At 41.9% G+C, this 12076-nt stretch overlaps 1 protein-coding gene across 2 annotated transcripts in view; it reads right to left on the reverse strand.

The window, feature by feature from the left end:
- LOC106602907 (SPT6 homolog, histone chaperone and transcription elongation factor) overlaps positions 1-12076 on the reverse strand; it is a 70151-nt gene that overhangs the window by 28656 nt on the left and 29419 nt on the right. For both annotated transcript variants that reach the window (XM_045716870.1, XM_045716869.1), the window contains exons 26-33: positions 9051-9198; positions 7348-7490; positions 6892-7032; positions 6490-6685; positions 5778-5923; positions 5552-5644; positions 2574-2687; positions 2187-2311 (exon numbers count right to left, since the gene is read on the reverse strand). In XM_045716870.1, the coding sequence (XP_045572826.1) occupies positions 2187-2311; positions 2574-2687; positions 5552-5644; positions 5778-5923; positions 6490-6685; positions 6892-7032; positions 7348-7490; positions 9051-9198 (1106 nt within the window). The remainder of the gene's footprint in view (positions 1-2186; positions 2312-2573; positions 2688-5551; positions 5645-5777; positions 5924-6489; positions 6686-6891; positions 7033-7347; positions 7491-9050; positions 9199-12076) is intronic.

Raw genomic sequence — 12076 nt, forward strand, 5'->3', positions numbered from 1 at the left:
TGAAATGTTACATACACAGCTGGACAAGATGGAAACAGACACAGTGACAGTGCGCACCGAGGAAGAGAGGCCACTGACAGACAGAGCTGAAACCTCACTGTTTGACATGTATTAAGAAATCCTGGTTGAGAACGAAACGACTGAACAAATTAACAACGAAGCAGAACAGAAAGTTAAAGAAATAGGTTTTGATTATGTTTTACTGGTAATGAGGACATACATAAATGCCAACAAAATAACTTTTTGGTCAGTGTGGTGTGTAACCTTTATTTAACTAGGCAAGTCCGTTAAGAACAAATTCTTATTTACAATGACGGCCTACGCTGGACCAATTGTACGCCACCCTATGGGACTCCCAATCATGGCCGGATGTGATACAGCCTGGATTCGAACCAGGGACTGTAGTGATGCCTCTTGCACTGAGATGCAGTGCCTTAGACCGCTGCGTCCATGTGTGTGTTAACTATTTAACTGTACTAGAACGCTTAAAAGGCCGCTATAATTTTAAATATTGGTTATCGGTAACAGTTTTTTTTGGCAAGGAAATATCAGATATAGGTATCGTCCAAAAATGTCATATCGGTGCATCACTAGTAAGAACGCTGTTCATTGACTATAGCTCAGCATTCAACGCCATAGTACCCTCCAAGCTCATCATTAAGCTCGAGGCCCTGGGTCTGAACCCCAGAGTTGTAAAGAAAAAGCCATACCTCAGACTGGCCAATAAAAATAAACGATTAAGATGGGAAAAAGAACAGACACTGGACAGAGGAACTCTGCCTAGAAGGCCAGCATCCCAGAGTCGCCTCTTCACTGTTGATGTTGAGACTGGTGTTCTGCGGGTATAATTGAATGAAGCTGCCAGTTGAGGACTTGTGAGGTGTCTGTTTCTCAAACTAGACACTCTAATGTACTTGTTCTCTTGCTCAGTTGTGCACTGGGGCCTCCCACTCTTCTTTCTATTCTGTTTAGAACCAGTTTGCGCTGTTTTGTGAAGGGAGTAGTACACAGCGTTGTATGAGATCTTCAATTTCTTGCATGGAATAGCCTTAATTTCTCAGAACAAGAATAGACTGACGAGTTTCAGAAGAAAGTTCGTTTCTGGACATTTTGATCCTGTAATCGAACCCACAAATGCTGATGCTTCAGATACTCAACTAGTCTGAAGGCGGACAGTTTAATTGCTTCTTTAATCAACACACCGGTTTCAGCTGTGCTAACATAATTGCAAAAGGGTTTTCTAATGATCAATTAGCCTTTTAAAATGATACACTTTGATTAGCTAACACAACGTGCCATTGGAACACAGGAGTGATGGTTGCTGATAAGGGGCCTCTGTACGCCTATGTAGATATTCCATTATTAAAAAAATAAAAATAAATATTTTTTTACAAAATCAGCTGTTTCCAGCTACAATAGTCATTTACAACATTAACAAGGTCTACACAGTATTTCTGATCAATTGAATGTTATTTTAGTGGACCAAAAAAAAATGTTTCTTTCAAAAACAAGGACATTTCTAAGTGACCCCAAACTTTTAAACGACAGTGTATATATTCTTAATTCCATTCCTTTATTTTAGGTGTGTATTGTTGTGAAATTGTTAGATATTACTGCATTGGAGCTAGAAATGCAAGCAATTCGCTTCACCCGTAATAATATCTGCTAAACATGTGTATGTGACCAATACAATTTGATGTCTCTGAATGTCCTTGAGTGGCCCAGCCAGAGCCTAGACTTGAAACTGATCTAACATCTCTGGAGAGACTTGAAAATAGCTGTGCAGCAATGCTCCCCATCCAACCTGACAGAGGTTGAGAGGATCTGCAGAGAAGAATGGGAGAAACTCCCCAAATACAGGTGTGACAAGCTTGTATCGTCATACCCAAGAAGACTCAAAGCTGTGTGCAAATTCTTTTCAGTAGTTAGGTGAACTCATCATGGTTTGGATGAAGGGTTCAGGATAATGGCTGGATAAGGGGACAGGGTTTAGGGTTAGTTAGCTGTAGTCATGGTAACTCACTGTGGTTTGGGTTAGGGTTAGTTAGCTGTAGTCATGCTTACTCACAGTGGTTTGGGTTAGGTTAGCTGTAGCCATGGTTACTCACCGTGGTTTGGGTTAGTTAAGTGTAGTCATGGTAACCCAGCATGGTTAGGGTTAGTTAGCTGTAGTCATGGTAACTCACCGTGGTTTTCCACGAGGTTGGTACCCCAGTATGAACTTCCCTGGCCGGTCTTTACAGGCTGAGACAAAATAGGGGATGAACGCAGGCTTTTCCTTTTTACACCTAATCAACAACTCCTCCATTTTCTACACAGACCAAGGGAGGGAGAGAAAGAAAGAGGGTCAGAAAAGATGAGTGGATGAATAAAAAGATATGTAGCTCTATAAATAGAGAATAATAGAACCAAACAATTGTCACTGGAGAGATTAAACATGTTTTATAGACAGAAAGGTTAGTTTCTTTGTAAGTCTTTGTAAAGCAAATACTCAGATACTTGAGGTTGATCAAAATAAACACGAATACTCTGTGCCACTTCCTGTGGTTATGATAATATTCACACCACCATACCTTCTTGTCCCCTCCGTTACAGTCCTGGAAGTACTTATGTCCCAGGAGGTCACGCGCAAACGCTGCCATTGGCTGAATATAACGAGCTGTGATCTCATCAAGATCCTCAAACTCCTACAGAAAGGGAGAAAAAGAAAGAAATATTTGTTTGAGATTCAAAACACAATTAAATGTACAGTTGACCCAAATGGCCCTGTGACTGTCATTCCAACACATATCTAAAGTCTAAGGTCTCTAGGTGTTGTACTGAGGTTGTTTAGTAGTTTCCAAAATGTCTAAATTGCTTAGACTTTTTTCATACATACATTTTTTTTGCTCGCTTGCCTTGCATAAAAAAATATATAATCCGTTAAACAGTAAATCAACTTTGTATGGCCTAAAATTTACTGTGAAGCTCAGCAAAGTCACTTATTTGAACATGATGCGCTAAAAATGCTAATCTCGGTCCCATGACTTGAATGTGATTTGTGCCACAAATGCTAAAACGTTAGCATGTGGAAGCATTTATGGATTGCTGTCCCCTTGTCCATAGACTGCTTACAGGGTAAGGAAACCAATATGTAATTTTGCATTTTGGGTGAACTATCCCTTTAAAGGCGAAATATACAGAAAACATTCTGCCATAGAGTGGTGAGGAGGAGCTCCGCGGACCCCTAGTGTCTGGAATTAATTTAGCCATTGTGATCTGTAGAGTTGCTATTTTTGCTTGTTTTCGCTGGTCATAACATTCCTGGATTACACGTTATATTAATAAAGTCCGATTTTATCAACAAATTTGAGAGAGCAAGGCAGTTAACCCCCAACAGCAACTGCTCCCCTTGCGTTGATGACGTGGATATTGATTAAGGCAGCCTCCCGCACCTCTCTGATTCATTTCGGTTGAGCATTTCTTCAGTTTGAATGCATTCATTTAAAAAAAAATGTTTTACCCCCTTTTTAAATCTTCTCATTGCTGGAACTCCCCAATGGGCTCGGGAGGCGAAAATCGAGTCATGTATCCTCCGAAACATAACCCGCCAAACTGTGCTTCTTAACACCCGCCTGCTTAACCCCGCACCCAGCCGCACCAATGTGTCAGAGGAAACACAATTCAACTGATGACCGGAGTCAGCCTGCAGGCGCCCGGCCCGCCACGAGAGTGCGATGAGCCAAGTTAAGCCCCCCCCCCGACGATGCTGGGCCAATTGTGCGAAGCCCTATGGGACTCCCGATCATGGCCGGGTGTGACAGAGCCTGGGATCGAACCCGGGTCTGTAGTGATGCAGTGCGCTAGACCGCCGTGCCACTCGGGAGGCCTCTGAATGCATTCATTTTGGTTGAATGCATTCATTTTGTGCAATTGATAGGAGAAAACTGAGGATGGATCAACAACATTGTAGTTACTCTACAATACTAACCTAATTGACAGAGTGAAAAGGAAGAAGCCTGTACAGAATAAAAGTACTCCAAAACATGCATCCTGTTTGCAACAAGGCACTAAAGAAATACTGAAAAAAATGTGGCAACGCAATTCACATTTTGTCCTGACTACAAAGTGTTATGTTTGGGGAAAATCCACAGAGTACCACTCCATATTTTCAAGCATAGCGGTGGCTGCATCATGTTATGGATTTGCTTGTAATCGTTAAGTACTGGGGAGTTTCTCAGGATAAAAAAGAAACGGAAAGGAGTTAAGCACAGGCAAGATCCAAGAGGAAAACCTGGTTCAGTCTGCCTTCCACCAGACACCGGGAGATTAATTCACCTTTCAGCAGGACAATAACCTAAAACACAAGGCCAAATCTATACTGGTTACCAAGAAGACTGAATGTTCCTGAGTGGCCGATTTACAGTTTTGAAAATCTATGGCAAAACCTGCAAATGGCTGTCTAGCAATGATTAACAACCAATTTGACAGAGCTGGAAAATGTTTGAAAATAATAAATGGGCAAATGTTGCACAATCCAGGTGTGGAAAGCTTTGAGAGACATACCCAGAATGACTCGATGCCAAAAGTGCTTCTACAAAGTATTGACTTAGGGGTGTGGGTCTCTCAAAGTTCAATAAATTTGCAACAACTTAAAAAAAAACATGTTTTACTTTATCATTATGGAGTATTGTGTGTAGATCAGTGAGATTTTGTTTTATTTAATCCGTTTGGAATTCGGGCTGTAACACAACAACATGTGGAATAAGTCAAAGGGTATGAATACTTTCTGAAGGTACTGTATCTCATCGTGCCAAGCGGGGAGAGGCTGCCCATTGTCACAGTTCCAAGACTAGTTTCTTTCCGGCTAATTTCTAAGTTACATGATTGTATAACTAACAACGGAGTTTTAAAGTGCAGTATATATGAAGTTTGGCACCAGCTGGGGGCACATGGGCACTAGGCTAATTCAGGAGACAGATTGTAGTTTTTATGCCCTGATATCAGGAGCTGGCAGCGAAAAGTTATATTAAACAACTCAGAAACTCAAATGAATAAATCAGATGACTTATATTTGAGGGGAACAAACTGATATACAATCCCGAAATCAGCTGTAACTGTCAATAGTAAAACAAAGTTTAAAACGATATCTGTGTGAACCCTGAATACAGAAAATGCATGGTGAATTCACTTCCTTACCCCTATATTGCCTGGTTGCTAAACTTTTAAAATGTTTGCCTAATTACCATTTACATGACAAAAAGCAATGTATAGTGTAGTAGAGAATCATCTTACTATAATCCAATGTGAAATATATTTTAAATAACTAGAAATATCGTATTTTCAGCAGTTTGAAGCTGATGTACAAAACCTAAAGTAAAAAGACGCAAAAAAACTAAAAGTATGGACAGGAAGCATAGAAATACCGCACAAAGAAAGGATCTTCCGCTTATCTAACTTGCTTTCAATGACAGACCTATAACTCACTTTTCTATGTGAATTTGGTCAGATCTCTTTAAGCATGTGAATAATGCACGCACGTACACACTTTGCGCGTGTGCCACTGAGGTACCTCTGTGTAGATCCAGAGTGTGTGTCCCAGGCTGAAGGCGTTCTCCTTGCCCTCCTCTCTCACATCCACATGCTGGTAGATACCATCAGCCACCTACAACAAGAATTAGCATCCCAAAACAATCAATCAACTAAGCAACCTGTTGGTCCATGAATGAACATTACATATATTACAAGCCTCTGTCAATACACTCATTGAAAGCACTCCTCCCTTTCCCCCTCCATACCTTCCATGTGACAGTGAGGTGGTTTTCTCCCTTGCTGCTGGGCCTGATTACAACATCTCCCTGGTCCATGGACTCCATCATCTTCTCAGCCTGCTTGAAGTTGATGTTGTGAAACGATGGATGGGCGATCACACGCTTTATATAGGCTAGGGAGAGAAGGGAGCAGGACAGAGGGTGGATAGAGGGAGGAAAGACAGACAGAGGAAGGAGAGGAAAGTGAGAAAGGGAAGAGTAAGGTTAAGTTCAAATAAATGTAAAAGAAAGTCATTTTCAGTTCTAAGCCGGCCCCAGTACAATAACTGGCTCTAAGGCTGTGACGGTTATGGAAACTTCAATGAAATAGCCCAAAAATAATAATATTTAGTTTTAGTTTTTTTAATGAACACTTTCTCCTCTTCTCCAGTCCTGCAAGGAGGGGGGCATTGCCTAGGCAACCAAAGACTTGTTTGCTGCAAAACCTTGCTTGTTTCAGCAAGGCGCAAAAACGTTTAATGTCCATTTTACTGTAGAGTCCATGTTACACCAGAAACGGATGCCTGGCCGTCCCATCTTCAGTCAGCTGTTCTTTCCACAAAAAGTGTTTTATGTCATTTTCATGACAGTCTTCATCCATAACCGTCGATTACACTGTTATACGGTAATTGTGCCAGCCCTAACTGGCTCTGACAGTTTATTATCTGTATACTATTGTTTACTCGTCATGTATACCTACTGGTTCTCTGTTGTTTCTTCTTGAGTTCCTCCTCTGCCTTAGTGTCTTCTGTCTCTGCGTCAAAGTCGTAGTAGGTGTCCTTAGGAAGCTTCCACTCGTTGTTCTTATCCATCAGGTCAGACGTACGACACGTCAGGTCCACGTTGAACTTCTCAATGTCAATCTTCATGATGCGACAGTGTACTGTCATACCCACCTGGGAGAGGGAGGAGGGGAGACGGGTGAACACTTGTACAGGAACTCAACTAACTCCTGGAAACAACTGTAGAAGATTTCCCTAACCCAAGTCCTAGAGAGCTACAAGACCTGCATGATTACTTGATTCAGATGTGTTAGTGCTGGACGGTGTGTGTGTGAGTGAGAAAGAGAGAGATAGCGTGTGATTGTGCAGCTGTGTCTCACCTTGACCCTCTCCTCAGGATGCTTGACCACCTTGTCACTGAGGAACTTGGTGGGGATAAAGCCCTGGACACCGTTGTCCATTCGAGACCTCACACCGATGGCCTGGCCTGGACACGATCCACTGTCAAAATGGTTCCACACCTAGCAGAGAGAGGGGAAGAGGAGACGGGAAGGGAGAGAGAAGGAGGAAGGGAGCGAGCGAGAGAAAAACAGATAGAGGAGAAAGAGGAGAAAGAAAAGAAAGAGAGACAGAAAGCAATAGGAAGATGTGGGGAAGGGGCAGGGAGCGAGGGGAAGAAGAATAAGAAGAGGAACAAACCAAAACATAGAACAGAAGTTTCCTCTAAAGTGTCCATATGTTTTATTTCCAAAACCACCATTTAAAGTCATCAATGGGTAATGAGGGAAATGAGCGAGAGGCTTAAGGTCAGAAGCCATGGGGTGAGGGTATCTCACCTCGCTGAGTTCAGGGAAGTTGTCCTGTTGACAGAAGGGGCACTGCCACAGCCCGGTAGAGTCGTTCCTGATGGCCTGGTCATAACTCTCCCCTTGTGGGCGCCGGTGAGCAATGCCTGTCACTACACTTGTGATCAGCTTACCTGGAGACGAACGGGGAGGGAAAGGAGAGACAAGGTCGTGAGTATGTGAGCAGTATTTGTGTTAGCTACATAGAATGTAAAGGCGTGTGTATATAAACTCGGCAAAAAAAGAAACGTCCTCTCACTGTCAACTGCATTTATTTTCAGTGAACTTAACATGTGTAAATATTTGTATGAACATAAGATTCAACAACAGACAAACTGAACAAGTTCCACAGACATGTGACTAACAGAAATGGAATAATGTGTCCCTAAACAGAGGGGGTTCAAAATCAAAAGTAACATTCAGTATCTGGTGTGGCCACCAGCTGCATTAAGTACTGCAGTGCATCTCCTCCTCATGGACTGCACCAGATTTGCCAGTTCTTGCTTGCTCTTCCACCAAGGCACCTGCAAGTTCCCAGACATTTCTCGTGGGGAATAGCCCTAGCCCTCACCCTCCGATCCAACAGGTCCCAGATGTGCTCAATTGGATTGAGATCTGGGCTCTTCGCTGGCCATGACAGAACACTGACATTCCTGTCTTGCAGGAAATCACACACAGAACGAGCAGTATGGCTGGTGGCATTGTCATGCTGGAGGGTCATGTCAGGATGAGCCTGCAGGAAGGGTACCACATGAGGGAGGAGGATGTCTTGCCTGTAATGCACAGCGTTGAGATTGCCTGCAATGACAACAAGCTCAGTCTGATGATGCTGTGACACACCGCCCCAGACCATGACGGACCCTCCACCTCCAAATCAATCCGGCTCCAGAGTACAAGCCTCGGTGTAACGCTCCTTCTTTCAACAATAAACGCGAATCCGACCATCACCCCTGGTGAGACAAAACCGCGACTCGTCAGTAAGAGCACTTTTGCTGGTCCTGTCTGGTCCAGCGACGGTGGGTTTGTGCCCATAGGCGACACTGTTGCCGGTGATGTCTGGTGAGGACCTGCTTTACAACAGGCCTTACAAGCCCTCAGTCCAGCCTCTCTTAGCCTATTGCGGACAGTCTGAGCACTGATGGAGAGATTGTACGTTTCTGGTGTAACTCGGGCAGTTGTTGCTATCCTGTACCTGTCCCGCAGGTGCGATGTTCAGATGTACTGATCCTGTGCAGGTGTTGTTACACGTGGTCTGCCACTGCGAGGACGATCAGCTGTCCGTCCTGTCTCCCTGTAGCGCTGTTTTAGGCATCTCATAGTACGGACATTGCAATTTATTGCCCTGGCCAGATCTGCAGTCCTCATGCCTCCTTGCAGCATGCCTAAGGCACGTTCACGCAGATGAGCAGGGACCCTGGGCATCTTTCTTTTGGTGTTTTTCAGAGTCAGTAGCAAGGCCTCTTTAGTGTCCTAAGATTTCGTAACTGTGACCTTAATTGCCTACCGTAAGCTGTTAGTATCTTAACGACCGATCCACTAGTGCATGTTCATAAATTGTTTATGGTTCACTGAACAAACATGGGAAACAGTGTTAAAACCCTTTACAATGAAGATCTGTGAAGTTACTTGGATTTTTACGAAGTATCTTTGAAAGACAGGGTCCTTTTTTTGCTGAGTTTATGTGTGTGTGTTACCTATGTAGAAGGTCTCAGGTGTCTCCTTGGTGAGCAGGTTAAACACCTCCTCGGTGTTAGGAGCTCTGTAGGGAACTCTCAGGTCCTTATACCTACAGCTCAACTCAGCACGGATATCATACAGCGTTATGCCCTTGTTACCGTAACCCTACAGGGAAAGGGAGAATAAAGGTTTATATATGTCGAACAGCGATATAGAGCTTGTTACCATAACCGTACAGAGGAGAATAACATATATCATTAGTGATGAGTGGAAAAATAATTACAGTTACATATCGGGATATAATTGTTGGTGATATATCGCAATATTATTTTGGACAATATCACAATATTATTTTTTGCGCTAGTCGGCTGTACCTGCACCAAACTCAATTTGTTTTCAGTACTTTTATTTCCATGACTGATCAAAACTTTTGTCATGGCTCCCTTGTCCCTCTGCAGCAGAAATATGGTGAGCAATATGTTTGGAACATCGAATCACAAAATCGCAGTATCGAATCGCAATACATAATACATAGGGTGTCCAATCAAAAACAAATATTTTGACCAATTGGTTAATTGTGTAGATAATCATCTAAGAAAACATCATGTCTCTATCATAATCTGCTTGAAATGTAAGAGTTTTTACCCTTGTAGGATGTCCAGAATTAGGGTGACTAAATCAATGGAGGCCAGAGAAAAGTGGTAGAAAAACATTCAAATTACATCGCGTCAGCTAGGCTGGATTCTGTGCAAAAATTAAGGCTTCTGGCTACCTGACAGGCTCACTTTCCCGTTGAACTCGTCATCTTTCTTCTCAAATCTGCAGGACATAAAAAAATATATAGAGGTAAGATGAATATCGATTGAGACATGACGTAGTATTTTCATATTTTAGGATACGCTTTTCATATTAATTCGAAATTACTGTTCTTTTTCAAAGATTTTACACAAAAACAAGTGTATCTCTATGAAATGTCAACAGTGCACTGAGTGTACCGCAAGCTTTTACATTTAATTCAGCTTGTGTCATGCTAATTTAGCTTTTTTGCGACACGTGGAAACAACTTTGAAGACAGCACAAAATGTAAAAGAAGCTGTTACAAGAAACCTGCATCGCTATGTCAACAGAGCTCTGTGCTTATTATCGGATTTATTAGGTTACGAAATCCGACTTTTTGGATATAATACTAATGATATGTTAGAGACCCCCCACTGAACAATTCAGAACATGAATAGTCATTTGTCTTGGTAAAATGTATTTTATAACATAAGGAAGTGAAATTATCACCACCAAAGCGTGTTTTCACCCACTCTGGGCAGAGTGAATGGACACCCTACAATACATATCGGCCCTTAAATTACGTGACAATATTGTATCGTGTGGTCCCTGTCAATTCCCAGCCCACATATGCATCTCATACAGTGATATAGAGCTTATTACCATAACCCTACATAAGAGAATAACATTCACTACCCTATGTATTTATTTTGACAGTTATATGTTCCCAAAAGACAACCTCAAAATGTCGTCGCTCACAGAAAAGGGAACTAACAAAGACACTCAGACAAAAAAAACAAACAAAGGCTTTCAAACGGGGTTCTGAAAAATACCCATACACTTAAAGTTAGAAAAGCAACAGGGGGGGGGGGTTAGAACCCACTAGATTGGACTCAGAAAAGACACCAAAGGAAATAAACACACAGACTTCGGATAGGGTGTAAAACGGAGCAAAACAATATGGAGAAAAAATAAACGAGGGGAGACACAAAACTCAGGCTTCTTTTGGTTAACTAAAGTGGTGGAGCTGTAAATCGTACCTCGGCTAAGGTGAGGTGTAGCTTTTCCAACGTCTCCTTTCCAACTGATGCACTGGGCCAGCAGGTCTTAAAAACCAGCTTGGTCAGCACAGGTGAAACACATCCTGACTAATGAGGTGACTCCAATCAGTGTGCCACACCTAATCAACCTCGAAATGGATAGAGAAACCAAAACCCGTAACAATTCTCCCTTTAAGACAACAAATATACAGGGGGTTATGAAATTGACACCCTTGATAGATTAAAATACAGAACTAAATTGTATGCTCAAAAAAATTGGGAAATTATATTTTATACTAATGCAATTGCTCAGAGAAAGTGATTTTGTTTAAGTATATTTTTTTTCTCAGGAAGGTTGGGGTCAACAATATTGACACCCCTAAAGATTCTTATTAATAAAGTAGTCCAAAGTTTTAGTATTTGGTCCCATATTCCTAGCACGCAAATGACTACATCAAAGTTGGTAAATAAGAATGGTAAATAATGTAGTGTGTCAGTTTGGTCTCAAATTTATTATAAATACGAATATGGTTCTAAACACTTCTAAGGCAAGTCAAGTTAAGAACAAATTCTTATTTACAATGACGACCTACCCCGGCCAAACTTGGACGACGCTGGACCAATTGTACGCCAACCTATGGGACTCCCAATCATGGCCGGATGTGATACAGCCTGGATTCAAACCAGGGACTGTAGTGATGCCTCTTGCACTGAGATGCAGTGCCTTAGACCACTGCGCCAGTCGGGAGCCCATTAATGTGGATGCTACCATGATTACGCATAATCCTGAATGAATCGTGAATAATGATGAGTGAGAAAGAGGGTCAAAGACCATACCCACAAGACATGCTAACCTTAATGCTAATTGATGTATTAGTATAAACCAATATCATTTCCAAATTTTGAGCATACAATATTGCTCAGTATTTGAATGATCTATTTTATGCAGTTATTATTGCTCATCTTTATCAAGGGTGTCAATTTCAGACCCCACAGTATACCCACGTACATGTTGGACAAAGTTTGCTCACAACCAAAATACATTTAAATGAGTCACTCAGTTCGACAGCCCGTTTCTCTTTGATTTAACCAGTGTTTACTGTCTGTCAACACACCAATTTTTTTTCATAAAGTGCCTTCAGAAAGTATTCATACCGCTTGACGTATACCTACATTTTGTTGCGTTACAACATGAATTCAAGATGGATTATATACATATTTTTCCT

The sequence above is a fragment of the Salmo salar genome, chromosome ssa04 (genome assembly GCF_905237065.1).
Source record: "Salmo salar chromosome ssa04, Ssal_v3.1, whole genome shotgun sequence".
NCBI lineage: Eukaryota > Metazoa > Chordata > Actinopteri > Salmoniformes > Salmonidae > Salmo > Salmo salar.